Source organism: Coregonus clupeaformis, chromosome 31, assembly GCF_020615455.1.
Source record: "Coregonus clupeaformis isolate EN_2021a chromosome 31, ASM2061545v1, whole genome shotgun sequence".
Lineage (NCBI taxonomy): Eukaryota > Metazoa > Chordata > Actinopteri > Salmoniformes > Salmonidae > Coregonus > Coregonus clupeaformis.
Window position 1 is genome coordinate 22,598,083 of NC_059222.1, and position 27,939 is coordinate 22,626,021.

Below are 27,939 nucleotides of genomic sequence, written 5' to 3' on the forward strand. Positions count from 1 at the left end.
CTGATGAAGCACTCCATCACTCGCCTTCTTGGTAAAATAGCCCTTACACAGCCTGGAGGTGTGTTGGGTCATTGTCCTGTTGAAAATCAAATGATAGTCCCACTAAGCCCAAACCAGATGGGATGGCGTATCACTGTAGAATGCAGTGGTAGCCATGCTGGTTAAGTGTGCCTTGAATTCTAAATACATCACAGACAGTGTCACCAGCAAAGCACCCCCACACCATAACACCTCCTCCTCCATTCTTTACGGTGGGAAATACACATGTCATTGCTTGTATATATATATTCTTAAATTACATTCCTTACTAGATTTGTGTGTATTGGGTAAAGGTTGTGAAATTGTTAGATATTACTTGTTAGATATTGCTGCACTGTCGGAGCTAGAAGCACAAGCATTTTGCTACACCCGCAATAACATCTGCTAAACACGTGTATGTGACAAATAAAATTTGATTTGATGTGGAGATCATCCGTTCATCCACACCGCGTCTCACAAAGACTCGGCGGTTGGAACCAAAAATCTCAAATTTGGACTCCAGACCAAAGGACATATTTCCACCCGTCTAATGTCCATTGCTCGTGTTTCTTGGCTCAAGCAGGTCTCTTCTTATTATTGGTGTCCTTTAGTAGTGGTTTCTTTGCAGCAATTCGACCATGAAGGCCTGTTTCACACAGTCCCCTCTGAACAGTTGATGTTGAGATGTGTCTGTTACTTGAACTCTGTGAAGCATTTATTTGGGCTGCAATTTCTGAGGCTGGTATCTCTAATGAACTTATCCTCTGCAGCAGAGGTAACTCTGGGTCTTCCTTTCCTGTGGTGGTCCTCATGAGAGCCAGTTTCATCATAGCGCTTGATGGTTTTTTGCGACTGCACATGAAGAAACTTTCAAAGTTCTTGAAATGTTCCATATTGACTGACCTTCATGTCTTAAAGTTATGATGGACTGTAATTTCTCTTTGCTTATTTGAGCTGTTCTTGCCATAATATGGACTTGGTCTTTTACCAAATAGGGCTATCTTCTGTATACCCCCACTACCTTGTCACAGCACAACTGATTGGCTCAAACGCATTAAGAAGGAAATAAATTCCACAAATTAACTTTTAAGAAGACACACCTGTTAATTGAAATGCATTCCAGGTGACTACCTCATGAAGCTGGTTGAGAGAATGCCAAGAGTGTGCAAAGCTGTCATCAAGGCAAAGGGTGGCTATTTGAAGAACCTCAAATATAAAAACATTTTGATTTGTTTAACACTTTTTGGGTTACTACATGATTCCATATGTGTTGTTCCATAGTTCTGATGTCTTCACAATTATTCTACAATATAGAAAATAGTAAAAATAAAGAAAAATCCTGGAATGAGTAGGTGTGTCCAAACCTTTGACTGGTAGTGTATATATATACTTTACAAATAGACTGGACCTCTCTACAAAAGGGAGGCTACTCTACTCGTAAGGCCCTCTCTTTGTGTGTTGGTTACGTTTGAGAACAAGGACCCTTTGAGGACAGACACTAACACGTTGAAGGTGACTGTCAAAGTGTGTGAGGGCCAAAGAGCCAAGGCGATTTGACTGGGTCCACTGACACTGCCCTAGAGACACGTAGACACACCGACACGCAGACCTGTGACTTAAGTCTTTCTAACGTTTGGGGATTAAAAAATAAGACGTCTGCACACCTGCTGACAGACCCCTGCAGGGCCTGTCCGGTCTTCCCCCGTCATACACACACACAATCGCTGACACACTCTCTCTCTCTCTCACACACAGACATTTCTCTATTCTCCAACTCTGTTAGTATATGATCACAATCACGTGCCCCAATTTACATTTGAGTCATTTAGCAGACGCTTTTATCCAGAGCAGACGCTTTTATCCAGAGCCACTTACAGTTAGTGAGTGCATACATTTTCATACTGGCCCCCCGTGGGAAACGAAGCGCCATGCTCTACCAACTGAGCTACAAAGATGCAGACAAGACTGGTTGCATGTTAATAACATAATAGAATAATTTCTGGCTTATCCTCTACTGTCTGAGGAGATTGCATCTCCCCCTTGTGACAACAGTGAAAAACTGCAAGCTGAGGGCGAGCATGCAGGTGAGAGCAGAGGCCAGTGTCAGTTGTTAGATGTGAGGGTAGCTTAGCGATCTTGGTCTGAAGTGTCAACGCTAATCAGCCTCTGGCTTGATGGGCCAGTCTTCCTCTGGTCTAATGTAGCCTACATCAGGTCTGTCATTTAGAACAACACAGCTTTAGCATCCAATAGGAGTCCAAACTCCAAAGACACACAACACAATGGAATTCAACATATCTCACAGACACGCTGAGGCAACTACAATAGCGATTCATTAGAATTTGTAAACGCAGAAAGGGCACCTAAATCGTTGGGTGAATTTCCTCTCAGGCTTCCATCCCAGACCATTTCAGGGAACTGCGTTCGGTATTACAGGGTAAAAGTTTTTGACGGTTTCACTGTAACAGAGGTCGCCCTCTGTGTGATGAAATCAATCTGAAAGTGCCCCCGTCACCACACAAATAAAGACCACAATCAATAACTGCATTAAAACGGGGTCCACTCAGACAACACACACTGGAAATCTTTACCAACAGAGGGTTGGTAATGACACACACAAACACACACACACAATCATAATGACAAAAGCCCATTATATGGTCTACACAGGGTAATGGTAATATAGGGTAATATTTGTATTTATTTCTTGGATTTGATGACCTCTGTTGCCCAACATAGTGCTTCTCCATTTCAACCCACCCCGATACCAGGCAAATATGTATCCTAGGGCTAAGAGAGAGCCAAACAGACAGGGTACATGTAGCCTATGTATTGTCTCTCCCAGGCTTGGTTAGGGTGACCTGACAGACCATGTCCACCTCCAGACGTTAGGTTCATCATGTCGTGACAAAGGAGTAGCTTCCTGGCAAAGTGACAGAGATCTATAGAGAGAAAGAGAGAGAGAGAGCCTCCAGTCTGAGCTGGTCAGAGCCCTGGCCTTCACAAGGTGCTAATGACCACAGACAACTATTGGGTGACAGGCAGCCACTCACTCAGAGGACCCTGGGATACTGGTGGTCTTAAACCACGTATTGCTGGGTTTGTGTGCTCCAATTGCAAGGCTATCAGAAATGAGACAGGAATGTAATCAAGGCAAGACCTCATTATTTATCACACTTCTATTGCTAAAGTATATGATTACAGTATATGATGCACAGAGTACAGTCAGAGGACAGACATGGTATAATTAGCACTTGCTGAGTGACAGGCCAACCATGAAAATATGATAAGATAGAATTGTATTAAAAAAAACATACATATACAGTATACTAGATGTTAATTTTGTTGACCTCATCAAAGTGTTTTTATATTTTTCATTCATGACTTGTATAGGTGCCAACTTTCAAAAGGAAATTCTGCCATTTGTTTCAGGCTAAACTGCCTTTTCCCAATTGAAGGTGGAAGAAATCAGTGATAATCTGACAAAAACTAGAGCAATAGGATGGAAAAGACAATCAGGTCTGTGGAATTGCAGAACTCTCTATATTAAATCTGTTTGTAAACAGAAAGACATCCTTCCCTAAACGGAACTTAGCATAATCTTGACTGCTGTGACACCATCATAATGCAATAATGCTGAAGCACAGTAAATGTCTGTTACATGACATTGGGAAAGGGAATAAACTGGAACTTGAAAAGTCAAGCTAGATGTTTTCTTATGTAGAATCTTATGCTGGACACTGTACAAAAATATTATATTGCTTCCTGAACATTTTTGTTTTACCCTTAAGCAGTTTAAATGAACGAAAAAGGGACAAGGTTTCTTAATATATCTTAACTTCATAATTACAGTTATTTGTTAAGAGGTGGAGAGTTATTTGCGTAATTTAAGTGCAATTAATTGATATGTGAATAGATTTTTTATTTATAAGGTCTTCAATATGGCAAGAGCAATTGAAAAACGTTGGTTTGATCAAATGCTATGAAAATGTGCTGACATTTTACTCTGTATCTTGCATTACATGATTTTGTATGTTACACTGGCACTGAACCTGCACTAACATGACTGCTAGTGAGTGTCACTGTTGGGGGAAATAGAGAAGTCTGTCTGTGTGTGTGGTATGGACTCCTCAGGACTGCCACCTAGTGGATATCTCACTCCTTACAATGAGCAAAACAAACCCAACTCCTGACAATATAAATCTTCCATAAACACTCCATAACCCATGATTCTTTGCCATCCTTTAACATTCATGTCCCCTATATTAGAATAAACGTGTGATGGGAAATGTAGTCCCCTGGGATGCTATAGTGTACAGAAGTCATGATGACTTTAAAAGACAGAGAAGAAGGGGTAGACTTGAAAGGTCAAATTCTCCATCCAACATTGGATAGTGAAGCATGTTCATTTGTGTTTAATGTGCACTGTTTGTCTTGGAGTAGGGCACCTTGCCTTCCATTCTGTGAAATGAATTATCCTTATGTTTTATAAAAGGTGTATAAATCATTAACTAAATCGGTCCGAGGAGGCTGGAAAGGGGTACAGACTCAGATGATTCAGGAATGGAGTAGAGAAATGCAACTGTACTAAATGAAGCATTTGAAATATTGTATTTGATTTATTCTAATGTAATAAAGACTTGAATGGCAGAAAACAGAGGGAAAAAATGTTATTTATTTAAGGTGGCTTACGTGTGTATTGTACTGTTGTTTTTTATTCATGAATTAAAGTTTAATCATCTTAATTCACAACTGTTTGGTTTGACATTTAATGTAAATAAAAACTATTGACCTCAAGGTTATTAATAGAATAATACCCATATATCTATTGTACTGTAAATTACACATGTTGATATTAAGTCTAGTTTGATTATACTCATAATTCATCATTATAAAAGGTACCTTAAAGCAGATTAATTATGCTGATGAATATAGTACATTCAGTTTCCACAGTTTTGCCTTGGTAACCCCTTTCATGAGCAATGTATTTAATCATCACAAGTAATAGCATTATTAGTGTTAACTAAAATCACAAATCAAAAATACAACACGTACATTATAAAAAGTAATTTATGTGCAAGCTAGATGACATAGAGAGACAGGTTATAGGTTATATTCCCATGTCAAATTGTTTGACTTACTAAAATGTAAAAGAGGGGTATTTAATACACTAGTGCCACTTAAATAAATATGATTCAACAATAATTCATAAAGGGCCGAACCTTAACTTAAGATCCACTCACGTAACTAAGAATCATGCATAGATTTCTTTGGGAGATTTGTGTGAAAATGTTGAGCGATGAAGCACAAAGATCGAGTTAGGATTTAGCCCAGACAGTATAAAATACAAATTTTTCAAAATATACAATCTCTGAAGATTAGTCCACAGTAAATGTTTTCTTGAGCTGAGCAAATTAACCTCACACTTCCACCCCTAGACAGTGTTTCTCAACTTGAGTCCTCCAGTACCCCCAACAGCACACATTTTTGTTGTTGCCCCAGACTAACTCACCTGATTCAACTCATTGAGGGCTTGATGATTAGTTGACAAATTGAGTCAGGTGTGCTTGTCCAGGGCTACAACAGAAATGTGTATTGTTGGGGTATTCGAGGACTGGAGTTTGGAAACACTGCTCTGGAAAGCAAATGCATCTTGATAGAAGAACATAAATGTACACAAACAATGGAGAATGATCATAACTACATTGCAATGGACTAAATACAAGTACTGGTAGAAATTAATTAGAAAAATGACAAAGGTCTGTCTTTATCCTTCTCACGTGATGGAACAGGTGATGCTACACAAGGGTTGCCCAACCCTGTTCCTGGAGAGCAACCCTCCTGTAGGTTTTCACTCCAACCCCAGCTGTTACTAACCTGATTCAGCTTATCAACCTGCTAATTATTAGAATCAGGTGTGCTAGATTAGGGTTGGAGCAAAAACCTACATGACGGTAGCTCTCCAGGAACAGGGTTGGGCAGTCCTGTGCCACACATTCAGGGAATTCTGGGAACTATTTTCAACTTGACTGTTCACTGTTGACTGTTCATTGGATCCAAGTAGTTTCCAGACTTTCCTGGAAGTTTTCTGTGTCCTAGGAGTGTATAATCAGATGGTGATGATAGAAGGTGGGCTTCTCAGGACAGTTCATCCATGCCTTCATCAATTCCCACCACGTATCCTCTGGGTTTCAATACAGACTTGGGCCATTCTTGTCATTCGATTCTCTCGGGCCACCAAATGGCCCCAGTCTTTGCGTTTATTCACCATAGTTCCAGGTTGTTTGTGTTAGCAAACCCCGGGTTCTCTCTGAATTTCCAATAGGTTCCGTTGGTCAGCCACACTTCCCTCCCAGAGGAATCCATTGCTTTCCTGAATATGGAAAATTAACAGAAAATGTAAATTACTGAAAGCATACCTTGAAGTTAGGGCTACAAACTGTATTTTTTGTTAAAGTATTATCCTAGATATAAGACGACACACTGATTTGTATTGCTTCAGTATCACTGAATACTAAAAAGGGCAGGCACTTACTTGAAGAAGCGTGGCTTGTGCTCCTGTCCTTTCTTAGCCAGTTGTTTCCTCCGCTCCCTCTGCTTGTCCTCCACTTCTTCTTTAAACGTATCACAATCATCCACCCTCCCATCCTCCAGCATCCTGAGGAAGAGAAAAACCTCATAAAAAACGCTCCAATTCATCAAACCCATCACATCATATGTACGAGTAAGGCCCTGAGCTTTTCCTGGTTCAAAAATTGAACATCCTATCAATATAAAAACGTGATTTGTACAATGGTGGTTTTCCGGTCCTAATCAAGCCCTCCACGGCCCATTGAGGCACCACTCACCTCTGGTCAGGGCGAAGGCGTGAGTCTGTGGGGGGCAGAAGAGGCTTCAAGCCTGGGGTAAGCTCATTCAGCTCCAGTGCGAAGTTGGAAAAGCCGTAGTACAGGTAGTGGTCGTTGGGCTGGGGATCTGCACGGTGAAAGAAGCCACTGCGATGAGCTACAGTAATGAGGTAATGTAACCACAGCCTCAAACCATAATGTCTTTAGTTAGCATACCACTAACCATGAGAAACTGTCCTAAAAAACCTTTAGGGCTCCACCTTAACTAGTGGTGTGTATTCATGGATGCCAAGGGGAGCCAGGCTTGCCCAAAACATTTACCAAGAAAAAAACACACAAAATAATGTATCTTTCTTCTCTCTGTGTTTCATTCATTTCCTTCAATATGCAAGAGGCTGAATGTCTCTCACCGGAGATAGCATCAGAGCGAATGAAACAGCGCCCCTCTGTCTCAGTATGTGTAGCGTATCTATCTGATGATGTCTGGTCAAAAAGAGTATGACATTGTTGCCGCCCATAGCAATGAATGCAAGGGAAGCCAGCAAGCATTTGGCCTACTTTGATATAAAAATAAATAATAATAATAGCCAATCAGTGTTGAGCTAAACTGAGTGAGCTCAGCTGTGAATGGTCCTGGCGCACCCAAAAAAAGTGTCAAGGGAAGCCAGTTTGGATTTGGCTTAAGACCAATCACATCAAAAGCCAAACGTCATTAACAGAAAAAAACTTCAATTGTTGCATCTCGTTGTCCTTCGGTGGCTAGCTAGCTAGCTAAATTCTGAAATGTCTTAAATTAGCCATGGATGGACATAGGGATTTGGACTTGTGGTTTTACTTAATTCTCCGTACTGGCCAATGATTATAACGTAGATTCTGATCTAACCATAAATTCATACATTGTGCCCCTGGCCTGAGAGGATGGAAGTTCAACATCATGTAGCTAGATGTACACTGAACAAAAATATAAATGCATCATGCAACAATTTCAAAGATTTTACTGAGTTACAGTTCATATAAGGAAATCAGTCAATTGAAATGAATTCATTAGGCCCTAATCTATGGATTTCACATGACAGGGAATACAGATATCCATCTGTTGGTCACAGATACCTTAAAAAAAAGGTGGGATCAGAAAACCAGTCAGTATCTGGTATGACCACCATTTGCCTAATGTAGCGCGATACATCTCCTTCACATAGAGTTGATCAGGCTGTTGATTGTGGAATGTTGTGCTACTCCTCTTCAATGGCTGTGTGAAGTTGCTGGATATTGGCGGGAATTGGAACACGTTGTCGTACACGCGATCAAGAGCATCCCAAACATGCTCAATGGTTGACATGTCTGGTGAGTATGCAGGCCATGGAAGAACTGGGACATTTTTAGCTTCCAGGAATTATGTACAGATCCTTGTGATATATGGGGCTGTGCATTATCATGCTGAAACATGAGGTGATGGCGGTGGATGAATGGCATGACAATGGGCCTCAGGATCACGTCACGGTATCTCTGTGCATTCAAATTGCCATTGATAAAATGCAATTGTGTTCGTTGTCCGTAGGTTATGCCTGCCCATACCATAACCCCACCGCTCGCCCACATGATGCCACACACGCTGTCTGTCATCTTCCCGGTACAGTTGAAACCCGGGATTCATTCGTGAAGAGCACACTTCTCCAGCATGCCAGTGGCCATCGAAGGTGAGCGTTTTCCCACTGAGGTCGGTTACGACGCCAAAATGCAGTCAGGTCAAGACCCTGGTGAGGACGGCGAGCACGCAGATGAGCTTCCCTGAGACAGTTTCTTCAGTTGTGCAAACCCACAGTTTCATCAGCTGTCTGGGTGGCTCGTCTCAGACCATCCCGCAGGTGAAGAAGCCGGATGTGGAGGTCCTGGGCTGGCATGGTTACACGTGGTCTGTGGTTGTGAGGCTGGTTGGACGTACTGCCAAATTCTCTAAAACGATGTTGGAGGCGGCTTATAACAGCTCTGGTGGACATTCCTGCAGTCAGCATAACATTTACACACACCCTCAAAACTTGAGACATCTGTGGCATTGTGTTGTGTGACAAAACTGTACATTTGGTCTTTCTAAATAGGCTTCCTACATACTAACATGTGTTATTCAATGGGCATCGCACATAATGAGTCCAATGTTCTTTACAGGAGAAATAGAGCCCTTAGGGTTTGAAGGCTACTGATACAAGAATTCTGTTTTAAACTCTCATTGAGTGTTTTCCTTGTGTGGGTGGGATACTCACTTGGCTTCCAGATACACTGCGGAGTGGGAAAAGTGTCACAGAAGATGCCCTCATGCCACAACCCCCCAAACCGGTGGATAACACTCCCAGTCTGGTCCAGCACAATGCCCTGCACCTCATTCTTGTTGGTGTCTGACCCCCAATAGCGGGACTTGACGAAGGTGATCTTACAAGTGCATGCGTTGCTGTTGAGGTTACGGATGATAACCTCCCCATAGTGCTCCAGGTAGCGCTGCTGGCTCAGGACATTATGGACACAAGTCACCACTTTGTTCCACTCATAGTGGTCCCCAAACCTGAAAGAATGATTGAAGGTAGAGCGTTTTACATTTTCATTTCTAACAGCTTGAGAGAGCAGATAGTAAAGAAATGGCCACCAGGACCAGCACTTACCTTGGGAGAGTGACGTTCACGATCCCTGTTGGCATGATCTCCAGTGACTTTCCCCAGAACTTATTCTTCCACCGCTGGTCTGTTCAGGTGACATAAATATGTTGTGTTCAATGAGAAACATTATTGATAAAAATGTCAGATAGTATAGTTACAAAAATGGTTCAAAACAAATGTTAAGACACTTGCTTATCGCTAGCTGACTAGAATCAAGGTTTTGCTAATTTATAATCAGAAAAGCTCACCCTGCCACAAGGAGAAGTTATCTGAGTCTGCGTGACATGCAGAGATGGGGGGATGGTGGCAAACCTGATGAAAGACAAGAATGGTTTAATCTGAATCTGATAGAACTAGTCTGACCTGGTCACTCTTCAGTTCTGCTGAGGGATGTCAGAGAAGGTTCAGTCCTCCTACCTGCTCACTGATGTAGCGGAAGCCCTTGTCCTCTCTCAGACATTCATAGGTCTCCCCCAGGAGTGGATTAAAGGGCTTGTAGCGGTTGCGGTAGTGAGCTGTAGCATAACCAGAGATAGCAAAGGCACCAATGTAGACCTGCACAAGAACAGAGAAACACCTTCAGTCTTCTAATCGAACCTACTGTAAATCACTAACATACAGTAGATGTCATGGTTCTGTTTAAATCCTGAGGCTCAATGTATACTGTATTCTAGCATATACCTTTGACAGAATGGAAAATCTTTATCATAGTTTATTGATGTGACCAAATGCTGCTACTTTGAGCACTTTCCCATTCAGCGTCTTTAAGGTCTATCTAAAAGCAGTACATCCTTTGCTTTACCAAATATTGAAGACATATACATTCATGTATCTTTAAAAATCCTTACCATCCTCTGGTAGGGGTCCTGTGTGTTGTTGGCAGTGTCCAGCAGCTCGGAGTACTCCAGCTCCTCGCACAGTCTTTGTATCAGGTTGATGGGCTCGTTGAGAGCAGCAGGCATGGAGACACGGGACAGGTCCTTGCCTATATTGTTGTAGAGGATCTGCATCAGGCCCACGTGGGCGTTCTCTGGGCAGTGGGCAGGCAGCGTGGTACGGCGGCCGGTGTTCTTAGGCACAACGCTGTTGGGAGCCTTAGAGATGCTGGCACGGTACTCACGAGTGGCCGAAGCTGGGGGGAAGAGATTTAAAGGTTTCAATACATTGAAAAACAAGATGTTTTTTAATTATTACCCCCTTTTTCTCCCCAATTTTGTGATTACGATCTTGTCTCATCGCTGCAACTCCCCAACGGGCTCAGGAGAGGCAAAGGTCGAGTCACGCGTCCTCCGAAACATGACCCGCCAAGCCGCGCTTCTTAACACCCGCTCGCTTAACCCTGAAGCCAGCTGCACCCATGTGTCAGAGGAAACACTGTTCAACTGACGACCAAGTCAGCCTGTAGGCGCCCGGCCCACCACAAGGAGTCGCTAGAGCGCGATGACCCAAGTCATGCCCCCCCGGCCAAACCCTCCCCTAACTCGGACGACACTGGGCCAATTGTGTTCACGCTCACCATGGCCCTCCTCAGGTTCAGAGTTGCTGGAGGTCCTGTCGCTCAGACCAGACTCGTCAGACTCAGAGGAGCTCCCATTCAGGACGTCGTCACTCGCATCAAAATACTCTGCTGCAGAGTCTGTCACTGAGGGCGTGCGGTGGGACTGGTTCCCAGATGCAGTCTAAAGAGAGGGGAAGAGTGACGAACAATACACACCATGAGAAAGACCGCAAAACAGACAGAATCAGTGAGGAAAAGCACTCATAGGTCTATTGTAAACCAAGCCTGTCTCCATGAAGGTGTATACTCTCACCTCAGCCAGTGTGGTTGATTGGTGGTAAGTGTCCTGCAGTCTCTGACGCTCCTGGGCCAAGGCCTCATGCACAGACTTGAGGGACATGTGCACTGACAGGGACAAGAAAATCAAGAAATTCACATTTAGCATCAGTAGTTACAACAACACCGGAAGGCAAAGTGTGTGTGTGTGTGTTTGGCTCTGACCTCTTTGGGACATGATACAGATGTCCTGCTGGATCTTCTTGCCTTCAGGGGAGGTATTGGTGGGAGGGGACAGCTGGGAGCAGACGTAGTCTGGGATGGAGGGTACATAGTCTGGGAGGGAGGGTACAGACGCACCCAGGTGGGAAGAGCTGTTCAGGTGACTAGAGGACAGCTACAAAATGGAGGAATGATGGAGAATGAAAAAGTAGAACAAACAGAACAACCATTTTCTACAGTATTTGTTAGTCACTGATTCCCAACATTAGTGAGATGTCAAATATGTTTTAATGTAGAAGGACAATTAAGGAAAGCTATGTACAAGCCATGCAATGTAGCTACTATGGAATGCTAAAAGCTAGCGTCAAGTTCTAGGAGCATGTATGTCCTACAAGGTTTTAACCAAAACAAATATGTCTTATTTCTCAAACTTTTATCACTGCTACAACTTCAGTTTTTACTGTAAATGGTTGCTTTACTCTGTCCCTGAAGTTACATCTGATTTGATGTTACTTTCCATTGTAAACAAATGTACCCCTTTGTCTATATATGACTGTCTGGACAACATGGAAGAGCTAAATTAGGACTAGTAGTTCCATGCTTTGGCAGTCTGCCTAGTGTCCTAGTCTTGACTCACCGATTTAGTAATCCCACGAAAAGGCTTTGGATTAAAAAGAAGCCTAAAAGTTATCAGGGGATTGGGTTGGCTAATACACAAACCCAACACATTGTATTCATAACAGGTTGTTTAGTGGTACACAATCACCTTTAGGATTTTCAGGATTTTGGGGATTTAAAAATATCTGAACATTAGTACCAAATCCATTGGAAAATTCACTGGAACAATATCCATAAGTCAAAACTAAAAGGTCAGTCTAAAGTTTTCCTAAATCACCTCCACATTTGATCTAAGAACCACAGCTAAAACCAAATGATTTATATGTTACAAACCTGTCTTACCATTCCGAGGGCCTCCACTCTTGACATTGTGCGTGAGTGACCCCATATCTTGCCAGACCTGGACTTCTTGGGTTTCTCAAGTGAGAGATTCTTGGTGGAATTAAAAAAAGACTCTTAAATCACTGAACCGACATCACACTGGGCACAGATGTGAATTAAATGTGAAATCAACCCAAAATGTCACCCTGTCATTGGATTTAGTAAAGTTGGGTGGGAAAGAAATATGAAATTCCCTTACGTTTTCTACATTGATTCAACGTCATCACATTGAAAGTTTTGTTTGAACTGGCGTGGAAATAACGTTGATTCAACCAGTTTTTGCCCAGTGGGATGAGCCAGTTGTCTCATTACATTACTAAATTCAAGCATGTCTCACACCCTTGTCCTGCAACTCACTGGTATGCCCAGTTCCAAAGTCACCCCTAGCCCCTGGGAAAATGTGTAGTCATGAAACAACTGGATAAGTGTTGATATTTGATCCTAGCCTATGAGATGGCTGGGGTGGAACCATTACCACATTGCTAAACCTATCCTAGGAAGGGTTGGTTTGGAACTGGGCCGTAGTGTTGCTCCATCTCACCTGCATGCTGATGATGCGCTGCAGCTCTCCGTTGGGGAAGGCCAGCTGCCCCCCCTCCAGTGACTGCAGCCTCTGGACCAGCCGGTTCAGCTCAGACAGGTCCAACTGACAACGGTTCAGCTCTGCAAAAACAATTCAGAGACTGTTAGGGCAGGTCCCAGAACAGTTCTACTGGGGAGTTAAGACCTAGAGAAAAACACTTGTAAATTTCCTAACCATGGTCGTCCATGAAGTACCATTCATGAGAATTAGGAGCTAGAGATACTGTTTGCATGAGTACAAAAAAATCATATATTTCTAAGTTTGGCAGCTCTAACAAACTATAACATATTGGGTGTACTTTGTATACAAGATAAGAGTGCAGTACCTTGAGCACAGCTGTCTGGGTCATGAGTCTGTTGTAACCAGGCTGACACCTTCCCATTTACCCCAGGATTGACCGAGGGAAACTCTGACTGTGTTGGTGCAGCTATCTCACCAATGTAAGAGCCTGTAGTGCTTTGGTAGTGTTGGTAGGAAGACTGGTATACGGACGAGAGAGAGAGAGAGAGAGAGAGAGAGAGAGAGAGAGAGAGAGAGAGAGAGAGAGAGAGAGAGAGAGAGAGAGAGAGAGAGAGAGAGAGAGAGAGAGAAAGAGACACAGACGGACAGACGGACAGAGAAACAGACACAGACAGACAGAGAAGAGAGAGAGTCAATACAAGACTATGAACCACCATCATTACCAATAGAGACTGGACCTCTACAAAGAGAATTTACCACGTCCTGCATGCCGTTCCTCTGTGCTAGTCCAGCCACACTGGTGCCCTGGGACAAGGCCTGGAGGAAGCCATTGTGCACTTGAGCAGCCTCGCTCTTCTTGAACATGCGGTGGGCACTCAGCTTGGTCACCCAGATGTAGAACAGGTCATGACTCTTGGCCTAGGAGACGAAAGAACAGGAAGAGTGGCACCAAGTTCATTTGAATTACTACAGGCTTCGAAAAGTAATCCCAGAAAGATAATCCAACTCAACTGTTCTTCAATTCAACCCTGAACAATACTCAATTTAGTTTATTAAGTTATTTAATCATAATGTATGTAGCGTAGTCAACAAGCTAAAATAAAGTGAAAGGGACGGGGCATACCTTCATGTGATATAGAATGTCTCCTGCATCCAAATCGATACGATTGGATTTCTTGTTGATTGACATGACCGCAAGGCTGACATCTAATGAACCATGGAGCTTTCCCCTTGTGATCTTTAAAATAAAAAATAAGTGCTTTCCATTATTAATGGTGAGGTTTTCATAATTTAACTAAAATACATAGTAAAGGGAATGTGCACCTACATCTTGTTGGGTTTTGGAATATCGCAAGATCCCTGTTTCCAACACAAAGTACCTCTGAAAGTAGAATAAAAAACACATGACTTAAGGCAAAAATTAACTAATTTCCAAAATAGTGACCAAACAACACAGTGATGGATTGGATGAATGGACAGTTTCCTGACCTTGTGCCAGCCTTTCAGGGGCCATTTTCTCCTCTTGAGGAGGTATCCTTCACAGATGCCTGGGGTGGTCAGGTCCTGGGGGTTGTCACCTGACGTCATGTCCACCTGAAGGTCATCCATCACCTCCCAATCTTTAATGTTCTGACGGTGAGACAACACCATAACAGACACATCAACAACCATCTAGAGACAGTCTTGTTATTTGTGAGATGTTAACATCCAGTTTGATGTTTTGTTTGGATATCTGATATTTAAACAAGTGCAGAATGGGCCTACATATAGAATTTAATTTGTTCAGTGACTGTGAATGTGTTGATTGTTTATTGAATGTGTTGATGTTGATTCTTTGTCATTGTGACTCTCTCTTGGTGGAAGAAACATACTCACCCGGGAGTGACGGGAGGAGGCAGTGCTACTGCTCCGAGAGTGGGTGGGCTTGTTGCACGTGGGAGGGGTCTTCTCCAGGCCACTCATCAGCGATTGGCTGCGGTTGAGCGTGGACCCGTAAGGATTTTGAAATGATTCCATTTTTAAATGATAATCTCAGGCTTCCCTCCCTTGTGTTATTGGTAGATTTTTCAGTGAGACTGTCCTGCTACAAACTCCCTGTCATCTCAGGTTATGGGTCTGAGAAAGAAAGTAAACACATGAAATGTGAGCAATAATCAAACAACCTTTACAGAAAAAATGTTTTACTTATGAGGACAACACAGACACTGTACTTGGAAGGTTTTGAAATAGTTGTTATTCAAGACGATCTCAATGGCATCTCAACAGAGCAGCATTCTTGTCCGGAAAAAGAAAAAGAAAACTCAACCCTATACACCCCTCCCCCAGAGGTGTCCAACACACCGAACACTGACACAGGTTATTTGCCTCAAATCCGTGAAACAAACTAAACTTCAGAGGACTTGAGGGGACTCCCTCTAATCTCGTTCCCAGAGAGATGCTTCACTTGAACACATACTGGATCTACCTTGTTCACGTCAGAAAGACTGAATTCTGTCAGGAAACAAATACTCTCTCACTAAAGAGAAATCTAGGCAGTGCTATAATTCTGCAATAGTAGCCAGCCTCACATCAACTTCTGGGGTAGACCAAATGGGTGTGGAAATGGACAGTCAGCACTGGCATGATCATGTAGGCTACATAGCTGTACTCAGGTGCAGGGACAGTATATGCATGCCACTCCTATAACTGTTTGTCTGTATGCATGTACATTGATGGAATTTACTGGCTACATTTCCTCATGTTATAATTTTGCACACATATAGATGGCTTCTCCTTGCAAACATGTTTCCTCTGCTGTTGAATGTGAAAGGTTTTGTAGCTTCTTTTGAACCAGTTGCATATTCTGAATCGTTAACTGGACAATTGTTTGCTGCAATTATGTGAAAAAGGGGCTGAAGAGACTCTTGACAATGTTTGATTCACAAATCTCTTGTCTGAGGTCATTGCATGAAGATATGAGGCCTGTATTCATAACTTGTGGGCAGGTGTTATTTATAAAAATGCTAAAAGCACATCTAGCTCTTGGCAATGGTTTCCATGGGGGCTTGTGACAGAACCTGAGATCCCGCTCAGCTTTGCACAACAGGTATTTGTGCTACTGAGCTATTTAAGATCCATGTCAGATTTCCCATTTAGTGTAATAACTATTTCCATTTCAATGTACAGTAAAGGAAGAGCCATGATATCAGAGGCCATTGCCTGTAGGCTGGTAAGGGTTGTGCTCACTTCCTCCCAACAGGCTGGGAAGCTGAGAACAGGATTAGTAACCTTCCTTCTAATTGGCTTAACCAAGTCTTTTTTAGCAACACCCCCCCCTGTACATGCAGTAATGAGATCACAAGGCAGGGAACACTGAAGCTCTGGCAGTGACAACAAAACAAAGTTTGAGGCCTATGTATGGGAGTGCTAGGCCTATGCAAAAGTCAGCCATCAAAAACACAATAGATCATGTGTATTAGGGTTACTTTAGTACATTCTAGGTTCCAAGACAAGTGAGGCTGTGTGTCCATGTGCATCCATGCAGGCTTGGCTTGGTGTTGCATGTGATGGTTGAGGACAGAGGTAGGGAGGGGTGCCTCTCTGATCTCAGTCAGGAAAGCATGTGGCAGAAACAGGATAATGGGATTTGCTACTAGCCAAGCTTCAAGCTTGCTTACTCAACGCAGAAAAATACAGAATACTTTGGTGTCTGCAATTACCGTGCATGCTCATGCTCTGTGTATTGCCTTGCATGGTATTTTTAAGCGGGCAATTTATCCATTGAATTATGAATACTATGTGGAGATGCTGAATGCTAGGTGATGTGAATGGTTTACATTTGATCACACCAGCCATCTATACGTTCAAGGGACCACTTCCAACTAACTGAATCAATTTATTTCACCTTTATTTTGACAGGGAGTCAATGAAGGATGAAGGATTTGTCAGTCAAAACAGCCAAATAGGCCTACTCGATCTAAGCGTGAATCGATTCACAATTGTGATACGGTTCTAGAAACATATGCCCTCTACTTTCATATAACATCAAAATAATTGTACAAATGCTAAATATACACATCTCCTGATACATTTCACACCCATAGTAACCTTATTATAGTAAACGAAAAATGAAACCGAAAACGAATCATGAAAAAACAATTTAGTAAACTGAAATAAAGTAATTAACAAACCCGTTTGAAAAACTAAAACTATACTGAAACTATTATCTTTGACTCCAAAAACGAACTAAAATAAAGTTAAAATCATGAATAATGTATGTATACTATATGGACACACCGGCCTGCACAGCTGTGTAGGGGAAAACTGCTTGAGTCACACAAAATGAAATATAACATTGCGAATAAAGTTCGGAATGACAATTTCATGTGTACAACATCTAAACAGCTGCATCACTATACTGAGAGCCTTGCCGTCTCTAAAAGGATGATTCACTGTTTGGGGTAAGTTTCTCAAAAACAAGTGAAATCACAAAAAAGGTGTCTGGACCCTTCTATAACATGGCATTTACATCAAAAATAGAGATTTGGTTGTAAAAAATCTAACGTATCTTTTAAGCCTTTTAATGCTCTTTGTTGTTACGGAAATGTACCCACTATTACGATTTACTTTGTGCATCTTCGTCATCCTTTATAACTAACCTAACCTAACCTATGACCTGACCCATCACCTTAAGCATTACTGCCCCACAGTGGCAAGAAGTGACATCCCTAAAAATACAAATACTATAGGCTACGACCCATAACGGAGTGGCTGCGGTTCCGGATTTTCAGGAACCCGACTTGCTGTTGCCAAAAGTACGGAGATTTCTGCACATGCGGGATCCACTAGTCTATCTCATTTCAGCTGCTTCTCAGTGCTGTCACTCTGTGACTTCACAGATAGAACAAGGAGCCAGTTGTTTCACCAGATGTATAAATCTGAAGCAACAGGTTGGAATTTCCACTCCCCACCAAATATGATGAGGAGAGGAAGCCCAGTGGCCGGTAGTGGGAGAGTATGGAGTGTTCTGCCCACTATGCTTAATTTACTCCCATTGAAAACGACACAGATGAACTATCTTGGGTTGGTTATAAATATCTTTGGTGACTCTGCTGCCGCTTGTATATAAAACAGTTCGAACAAACTTCCCACTGGGCACAAACTGGTTGGAATCAACATTGTTTCAACGTCATTTGTCAATGTATTGTGACCTGGAACCTACGTGGAAAATACATTGTACCTTTAAAACAACGTCAGATCTTCAAAGTTATATCGACTATCAGAACAGAAAAAAAACAATTGATTTATCTACAGCTACTCTTTGGTCTCTCATCCAGGGTTTTAACCAAGCCCAGACATGCTATTTGTCACTGACTATTACCAATGTGCTATCGTGAGAATGATTGTTGAGCGATCTCCACTTAAAAACGAAACAGATTTACTGTTGCTATCGAAGTCATTCCAAAGGGTAGGTTTAACAGAGCAAATAAAATGTGACCATTCTTTATCATTCATATATCATCAATTATGCTATTTAGGTCTATATAACATTTGCAAATTCATCAACAGCTATTGTTTCAATTCAACCCAGGATTCAGCTAAAAATAGGCAATACATAGGTTTAGGGTTTCAAGTTCTGGTTGATTTATCATGTAATGATATGTAAGGCCGGAAAATCAACCAAAGGCTATACGTTCTATGGAAAATAATGCAACTCCATGGAAGGTGTGTTCCACGACGCACTAGAGGAGTGGAACTAACCTTCCATGGAGTTGCATTATTTTCCAGAGAACGCATAGAGCCCCGAGTTGGTTATCCCTTTTATACCATGGCTATAATTTAACACATTTTCCCCTAGAAATGTGTTCAACATCCACTGAAGTAGCTAGGAAGTTTACTAGATAGCTACAGTAGTTGCCTTGGTAACCAAACAAACAGACTTGCAAGTTAGCTAACCAAACCATCAGTCCTAGCTTGCTATTATGAAAATCGAATTCAACAATGCCAATAATGTTTTCAATTCAACTTTTACTTTCAAAAGCAGCTCAAACATAGAACATGTAAGAATGAACTATAGCCATTGAATTCTACCATGCTGATATACTATGTGCGTTATTTAAGCAATAAGGCCCGAGGGGTTGTGGAAGATGGCCAATATACCATGGCTAAGGGCTGTTCTTATGGTTAAGTACGACGCAACGCGGAGAGCCTGGATACAGACCTTAGCCATGGTATATTGGCCATATACCACAAACCCCCGAGGTGCCTTATTGATATTATAAACTGATTACCAATGTAATTAGAGTAGTAAAAATAAATATTTTGTCATACCCGTGGTATACGGTCTAATATACTACGGCTGTCAGCCAATCAGCATTCAGGGCTCGAACCCAGAATGCTGATATCAGACCATATACCATGTGTATGACAAAACAGTTATTTTTACTGCTCTAATTCCGTTGGTAAACAGTTTATAATAGCAATAAGAACAGCCCTTAGCCGTGGTATATTGGTCATATACCACACACCCTCGGGCCTTATTGCTTAATTATAAACTGGTTCAGCCCTGAATGCTGATTGGCGACAGCCGTGGTATACAGTGAATTCAGAAAGTATTCAGACCCATTAACTTTTTGCACATTTTGTTACGTTACAGCCTTGTTCTAAAATTGATTAAATAAATAAACATTCTGGAGAAACCTGAAAATAGCTGTGCAGTACATGTTGAGTGCCCTTCTCTATAAGCATGCTGAAAGTCTGTTGTTAATTTGTTTGCAAAGACATAGCATTGTATTTGATCAAACACAATTTTTTCCAACAGTTTGCTAAGAGCTGGCAGCAAGCAAATAGGTCTGCTGTTAGAACCTTGCACCATGTAGGCCTACTATTAATGTAATCTCAACTGCAAAAAAAGCCCTAGCTACAGATGGCTATATCAGTCGCTAATACAGGACTAGTAAAGGCCCAGTGCGCTAGGTTTGTGATATTTCTTTTACCAAAGATAAACAGTGCATTCGGAAAGTATTCAGACCCCTTGACTTTTTCCACATTTTGTTACGTTACAGCCTTATTCTAAATTGGATTAAATTATTTTTTCCCCTCATCAATCTACACACAATACCCCATAATGTCAAAGCGAAAACAGGTCTTTAGAATTTTTTGCAAATGTATTACAAATAAAAAACAGAAATACCTTATTTACATAAGTATACAGTCACTTTGCTATGAGACTCAAAATTGAGCTCAGGTGCATCGTGTTTCCATTGATCACCCTTGAGATGTTTCTACAACTTGATTGGAGTCCACCTGTGGTAAATTCAATTGATTGGACATGATTTGGAAAGGCACACACCTGTCTATATAAGGTCCCACAGTTGACAGTGCATGTCAGAGCAAAAACCAAGCTATGAGGGAACTGTCCATAGAGCTCTGAGACAGGATTGTGTCGAGGCACAGATCTGGGGAAGGGTACCATTGAAGGTCCGGCCAAACTGAGCAATCAGGGGAGAAGGGCCTTGGTCAGGGAGGTGACCAAGAACCCGATGGTCACATAAACAGAGCTCCAGAGTTCCTCTGTGGAGATATGAGAACCTTCCAGAAGGACAACCATCTCTGCAGCACTCCACCAATCAGGCCTTTATGGTAGAGTGGCCAGACGGAAGCGACTCCTCAGTAAAATACACATGACAGCCAGCTTGAAGTTTACCTGGCACCATCCCTATGGTGAAGCATGGTGGTCGCAGCATCATGGTGTGGGGATGTTTTTCAGCGGCAGGGACTGGGAGACTAGTCAGGATCGAGGGAAAGATGAACGGAGCCAAGTCCAGAGAGATCCTTGATGAAAACCTGCTCCGGAATTCTCAGGACCTCAGACTGGGGTGAAGGTTCACCTTCCAACAGGACAACGACCCTAAGCACACAGCCAAGACAACGCAAGAGTGGCTTCGGGACAAGTCTCTGAATGTCCTTGAGTGGCCCAGCCAGAGCCCGGACTTGAACCAGATCGAACATCTTTGGAGAGACCTGAAAATAGCTGTGCAGCGACGCTCCCCATCCAACCTAACAGAGCTTGAGAGGATCTGCAGAGAAGAATGGGAGAAACTCCCCAAATACATGTGCACCAAGCTTGTAGCATCATATCCAAGAATACCCAAGGCTGTAATTGCTGCTAAAGGTGCTTCAACAAAGTACTGAGTAAAGGGTCTGAATACTTCCGTAAATGTGATATTTCCGTTTTCTATATATTTTTTTTATTGGCTAAAATGTCTAAAAACCTGCTTTTGCATTGTCATTATGGGGTATTGTGTATCGATTGATGAGGGAAAAAACGATTTAATCCATTTTGGAATAAGGCTGTAACGTAACAAAATTTGGAACAAGTCAAAGTGTAACGATCCCGGCAGTCTGAGTCGGGTCCTGTCTGTGTACTAGTTTTTCTGCTCGTGATCTCCAGTTTCCCGAGGGTTCTGGAACGCTCCCTGCCTGGTTGCCGGGCAACGTTGCTAGGCGGGAGCTCTCTTGATTTCCGCACCTGCATCCCATCAGCAATCTGCACACCTGGTCCTGATCATCACCCTTCTTAGGCTCTGGCCTAACATCCATTCCCTGCCGGATCGTTAGCCATGAACAGTATGTTTATCAGCGGATCAGTCTTAGAGCTTAGAGCATTAGTTTTGTTGTTTTGCACCTTGTTTGCTTGTTGTATGCTTACCTCCGTTTTGTTCTCCCTGCAGTCACTCGTCCGGAACCATCACCCAACCTCTGCCTGATGGTCGGCGGCTGCCGAGCCATCATTGGACCAACTACTGCACCCTCAACAACTCATCCACGCCGCCCGCTCTGTTCCCTGGATTATTCAGCAGCACTCGTGGATCAGTTAAATAAACACTCACCTTTGACACCACTTACCTTGTCCTGGTCTGCTTCTGGGTTCTGGCTTAGTAAACCGTGACAGAACGATCCGGCCAGTAATGAACCCAGCGGACCTGGACTCTGTTCGCCATGCCATTACCCATCAGGAGAAGATGTTGGGCCATCATAGCACGGTACTACAGGAGATCGCGTTGTCAGTTCGGAACCTTTCTACCGGTCTGACGGAGGTCCAGAACCAGCGCAAGTTTCCGGTGGAGGATCCACTACCGGTTTCACCCATCTCGCCTGCCGCTTCTGGAGCTGTGTCCTTCCGTGAGCCCAAGGTTCCGACGCCGGATAAATATGAGGGGGAGCTGGGAAGATGCCGTTCCTTCCTTATGCAGTGTGGATTAGTGTTCGATCTACAGCCCTACTCTTATGCCACAGACAAAGCTAGGATAGCCTTTGTGATTGAGTTGCTGCGTGGTCGAGCGCTGGAGTGGGCTTCAGCCGTTTGGGAACGACAGGATCCCTGCATGGCTTCATACCAGGGGTTCACGGCCGAGATGAGGAAGCTCTTCGACCATTCCGTCCGAGGGAGGGACGCAGCTAGGCGCCTGTTTTCGCTTCGCCAAGGAACTCGCAGCGTGGCCGACTTCGTGATCGAGTTCAAGACGTTGGCTGTGGAGAGTGGGTGGAATGAGGAGTCTCTGCAAGCGGCCTTTTACCAGGGTCTGTCGGAGCAGCTCAAGGATGAGTTGATCTCCTATCCGGAGCCTAGTGACCTGGACAGCTTGGTAGCCTTGTCTATTCGGGTGGATAATCGAGTCCGAGAGCGAAGGAGGGAGAAGCAATGGGTCCCGTCCCAACCGATCAGCTTCTCAGGTTCCAGTCGGGTCGGGATTGGACCAGAATACGTCGATCATCGTCCACCACACAGGATTAGTGGAGAGGTCCTGTCTCCCGATTCTGAACCCATGCAAGTGGGGGCGGCACGGGTTAACCAAGGAGGAGCGCCAACACAGACGTAGGACTAACTGTTGCCTCTACTGTGGTGGTTCGGGACATTACCTCGCCACTGGTTCCCGGCGGTCGTCAAACTGCGCGGCTCGCTAAAGTTGGGAGGACTTTTAGCGAGCCAGTTTCGACCTCTCAATACCTCTGTCAGACCCCGTTTCCCGGCTACCCTTATGAACAGGAATCAGAGCTTAGCGATTAACGCTTTTATCGATTCAGGTGCCGATGGAAGCTTTCTTGATGCCGAGTTGGTGGAACAGCTGGGGCTTTCCAAGGAGCAATTGCCGGAAGCCATTGAAGCTACCACTCTGGACGGCAGTAGTCTGGCACGTATCACGATGAGGACTGAACCGGTTAAGATGCTGTTGTCGGGGAATCATTCTGAGATGATTTCATTCTTCATTCTGCCGTCTTCCCATGTTCCTCTGGTCCTTGGATACCCCTGGCTGAAGGAACACAATCCCACGTTCGATTGGGTGACGGGCAAGGTAACGAGTTGGAGCCTTGATTGTCATGCTAACTGTCTCAAGACTGCCTGTCCCCATTCGGTTCCCAGTCAGGTGATTGAGGCTAAACCCCCAGATTTGTCCCTGGTTCCCGAGACATATCACGATTTGGGGGAAGTGTTCAGTAAGCAGAAGGCTCTGTCACTCCCTCCCCACCGACCATATGATTGTGCCATCAACCTGTTCCCTGGAGCTGTCTACCCCAAGGGAAGGTTATACAGTATCTCCCGACCTGAACGTGAGGCTTTGGAGACCTACATCAAGGAGTCCCTAGCTGCTGGTCTCGTTCGTCCCTCGTCATCACCCCCTGGGGGCAGGATTCTTCTTTGTGGGTAAGAAGGATGGCTCTCTTCGACCGTGTATTGATTATCGGGGGTTGAATGACATCACGGTCAAGAACAAGTATCCCCTGCCCTTGATGAGTTCTGCCTTCGACTCCTTACAGGGTGCTACGGTGTTCACCAAGCTAGACCTACGCAATGCGTATCACATGGTCCGGATCAGAGAGGGGGACGAGTGGTTGACGGGTTTCAATACACCGATGGGTCACTTCGGTATCAGGTGATGCCGTTTGGACTGACCAATGCTCCAGCGGTATTCCAGAGTATGGTGAACGACGTCCTGAGAGATATGATCGGTCTCTTTGTGTTTGTTTACCTGGATGACATTCTGATCTTCTCGAAGGAACCTTCCGACCACGTCCAGCATGTCCGGCAGGTTCTGCAGCGATTGTTGGAGAATCGCCTGTTCGTGAAGGCCGAGAAGTGCGAGTTTCACGCCCACACGACATCCTTTCTCGGGTACATCATCTCCAGGGGAGAGATTAGGATGGACCAGGAGAAGGTTAGAGCGGTTCTGGAATGGGCCCAGCCCGGTACGAGATTGCAGCTCCAGAGATTTTTGGGGTTTGCGAATTTCTACCGCAGATTCATCCGGGATTACAGCCGTGTGGCCGCTCCGTTAACTGCCTTGACTTCCAGTATCAGGACCTTCAAGTGGAATCCGGAGGCGGATCGAGCGTTTCTGGATTTGAAGAGGCGATTCACCAACGCACCGATTCTCTCTCAACCGGACACGGCCCGTCAGTTCGTCGTTGAAGTGGACGCGTCTGATGTGGGAGTTGGCGCCATCCTGTCGCAGCGATGCTCCACGGACAGTAAACTCCATCCCTGCGCCTACTACTCTCGTCGCCTTTCGCCTGCGGAGAGGAATTACGATGTGGGTAACCGGGAGCTTCTCGCGGTGAAACTTGCCTTGGAGGAGTGGCGCCACTGGTTGGAGGGGGGCGGAGCAACCGTTTATTGTCTGGACTGACCACAAGAATCTTGCTTACGTGCAATCGGCTAGACGTCTCAACTCCCGTCAGGCCAGGTGGGCGTTGTTTTTCGGACGATTCAATTTTTCCCCTGACGTTCCGACCTGGATCTAAGAACGGCAAGGCGGACGCCTTGTCCCGGATGTTCTCCAAGACGGAGGAGAGTGGGTCCAAGACCGAGACAATTCTCCCCCGGAACTGCGTCGTGGGAGCTGTTAGGTGGAAGATTGAGGAGGAGGTGATGGCGGCCCTTCGGACGCAGCCCGGTCCCGTAACGGTCCACCCGGTCGGTTGTTTGTGCCTGAGTCGGTTCGTCCTGCTGTCCTCAAATGGTCCCACGCCAGCAAGATGACTTGTCACCCTGGCGTGGCTCGGACGATGGCGTTTCTTCGCAGACGCTTTTTGGTGGCCTGCCATGGCCGAGGATACTCGGGGTTATGTTGCTGCCTGTCCAGTGTGTGCGCAGAATAAGAGTACCAATCGGCCCAGCTCTGGACTACTTCACCCCCTTCCTATTCCCCGGCGACCATGGTCGCATCTGGCCCTGGACTTTGTCACTGGGTTGCCCGCGTCTGAGGGAAACACGGTCGTTCTGACTATCGTGGACAGATTCAGCAAGTTCGCCCACTTTGTGCCAATTGCCAAGCTTCCCTCTGCCTCGGAGACGTCCGAGATCCTGGTTAGGGAGGTTTTCAGGGTCCACGGTTTGCCCAGTGATATCGTTTCCGACCGTGGCCCTCAGTTTACCTCTGCTGTCTGGAAGTCCTTCTGTTTGGCCATTGGAGCTACAGTCAGTCTCACATCTGGTTTTCACCCCCAATCTAATGGTCAGGCGGAGAGAGCCAACCAGAAGATGGAATCCACGCTACGCTGCCTGGTCTCTTCCAACCCCACCTCCTGGGTCTCTCAGTTGCCTTGGGTTGAGTATGCCCACAATACTCTCCCTACGTCTGCCACTGGGATGTCTCCCTTCCAGTGCCTGTATGGCTACCAACCTCCCTTGTTCCCTTCTCAGGAGAAGGAGCTCTCAGTGCCTTCTGTTCAGGCCCATATTCGTCGTTGCCACCGGACCTGGCATCGGGCCAGAAAGGCACTCCTTAGAGTTTCGGACCGGAATCAGCTCCAGGCGAATCGTCGCCGGATCCCCGCTCCCACCTATACCATCGGAGATAGGGTCTGGTTGGCCACACGGGATCTTCCTTTACGGACTGAGTCTAGGAAGTTGTTACCGAAGTTCATTGGTCCGTTTGTGGTGGAGAAGGTGATCAATCCGGTGGCAGTTCGACTCAAACTACCGAGGACGCTCAGAGTCCATCCCACCTTTCATGTCTCCTGCCTCAAGCCTGTTTTCCTCAGTCCTCTGTTGCCTCCTCCGCCTCCTCCTCCTCCTCCTCGGATGATCGGAGGTGGTCCTGCCTACACGGTGCGACGCATCATGGATTCCAGACGGCGGGGCCGGGGTTTCCAGTATCTCGTGGACTGGGAGGGGTATGGTCCTGAAGAGAGGAGTTGGATTCCGCGGCGACAGATCCTAGATGCTGACCTCATTCGTGACTTCTACCGCCTCCATCCTGGCGCTCCGGGGAGTCCGCCCGGTGGCGTTCGTCGGAGGGGGGTACTGTAACGATCCCGGCAGTCTGAGTCGGGTCCTGTCTGTGTACTAGTTTTTCTGCTCGTGATCTCCAGTTTCCCGAGGGTTCTGGAACGCTCCCTGCCTGGTTGCCGGGCAACGCGTTGCTAGGCGGGAGCTCTCTTGATTTCCGCACCTGCATCCCATCAGCAATCTGCACACCTGGTCCTGATCATCACCCTTCTTAGGCTCTGGCCTAACATCCATTCCCTGCCGGATCGTTAGCCATGAACAGTATGTTTATCAGCGGATCAGTCTTAGAGCTTAGAGCATTAGTTTTGTTGTTTTGCACCTTGTTTGCTTGTTGTATGCTTACCTCCGTTTTGTTCTCCCTGCAGTCACTCGTCCGGAACCATCACCCAACCTCTGCCTGATGGTCGGCGGCTGCCGAGCCATCATTGGACCAACTACTGCACCCTCAACAACTCATCCACGCCGCCCGCTCTGTTCCCTGGATTATTCAGCAGCACTCGTGGATCAGTTAAATAAACACTCACCTTTGACACCACTTACCTTGTCCTGGTCTGCTTCTGGGTTATGGCTTAGTAAACCGTGACACAAAGGGTCTGAATACTTTCCGAACGCAGGTTTTACCTTTTGAATTAGAGAAAATTGAATTAAACAAATGTTTCACTTCTTACATTGACTTGCCAAACCTCGGTCTGGTCTGTCGAGTCTGCTTTGCCACTGTCTGACAATAGCGTCAGTGTACCACAGACAGGTTGAAGTTGGTGATCAAACAAGTGAGTAAACTTGCTATGTGCTTAAATAATACAAACTGCCTGTTATTCTCAAGAAAGCACAATGCAAAAAGGCATAACCTGGGGCCCCATCACAAGGGTTAAATAGGGGCAAGGAGGCTCTTATCTAAAGCCCATTATGAATTACTGTCCCACACAACTTGACTCATGTTCTGAACTAAACAAAGCCATTTTAAGCATGGCACAAGTTTAAAATGTGGGATTTATTTTCAACCATCATCTATTGAATAAACATCTCATTCATAGCCATAAGATCCTAGTCTGATTAATGATGTGCTTAATAAAGTGTTAAAACAAATGCATTCTATAATAGCCTAATCTATAATTATCTGATATTATTGCAATATTTATGTCTAATCGCAACATTTTGAAACCGGTAAACCCAATAAATACTGTAGCTTGTTTTGGTTATGTTGTTGTTTGTTTAGTTGGCTAAAGTGAACATGTTGAAATTGCAATTCCAATAACTTTCCTGAAAAGTCATCTCGTCAACTACACATTCAATAAATGCAAATATTCAGTCTGTGTGCTTACCTGAAGTTCATGTGTGACAACTCTCATCGTGGTAATTATTTTTTCTTCAAATGTCCAACAAACTTTGTGATTTCCCATTTGTTTGTCAAATCACAGAGCCTTACCATATCGTTGAACAATGGCTTTCTCAACAAATATGCGGAAAAACAAGAAATAAGTGAAACTGCCAACGACGGCTTCCCTGTCCTCACGCAATGAGTAAAATGTGCATCCCCCAAATCCATGGAGAGCTGTGCCACTGCACAATGTGCCCAGGGCATTATCCGCATTAGCCTAAGGAATTACATGTGCTTATGG

The 27,939-nt window shown here is 44.6% G+C and overlaps 1 protein-coding gene across 4 annotated transcripts; it reads right to left on the reverse strand.

Moving 5' to 3' along the window:
• Nucleotides 1–5,928: 5,928 nt before the first annotated feature.
• LOC121547282 (oxysterol-binding protein-related protein 7-like) lies at nt 5,929–27,901 on the reverse strand. 4 transcript variants are annotated; one of them, XM_041858459.2, is made up of 21 exons: nt 27,643–27,901; nt 14,926–15,165; nt 14,539–14,679; nt 14,378–14,431; nt 14,174–14,287; nt 13,807–13,968; nt 13,415–13,568; nt 13,048–13,169; nt 12,468–12,557; nt 12,145–12,168; nt 11,511–11,682; nt 11,323–11,414; nt 11,028–11,190; nt 10,360–10,643; nt 9,929–10,066; nt 9,760–9,823; nt 9,518–9,596; nt 9,125–9,420; nt 6,867–6,993; nt 6,554–6,676; nt 5,929–6,391 (listed from the first exon to the last, which is right to left on the reverse strand). In XM_041858459.2, exons 2-21 carry the CDS (start codon nt 15,064–15,066, stop codon nt 6,283–6,285), a joined length of 2,649 nt encoding a protein of 882 aa, XP_041714393.1. In that variant the 5' UTR covers nt 15,067–15,165; nt 27,643–27,901; the 3' UTR covers nt 5,929–6,282. The 4 variants fall into 4 exon arrangements, with proteins under 4 accessions (XP_041714393.1, XP_041714392.1, XP_041714395.1 ...); XM_041858458.2 differs by having other exon boundaries at nt 12,459–12,557; XM_041858461.2 differs by lacking the exon at nt 12,145–12,168.
• Nucleotides 27,902–27,939: the final 38 nt, after the last annotated feature.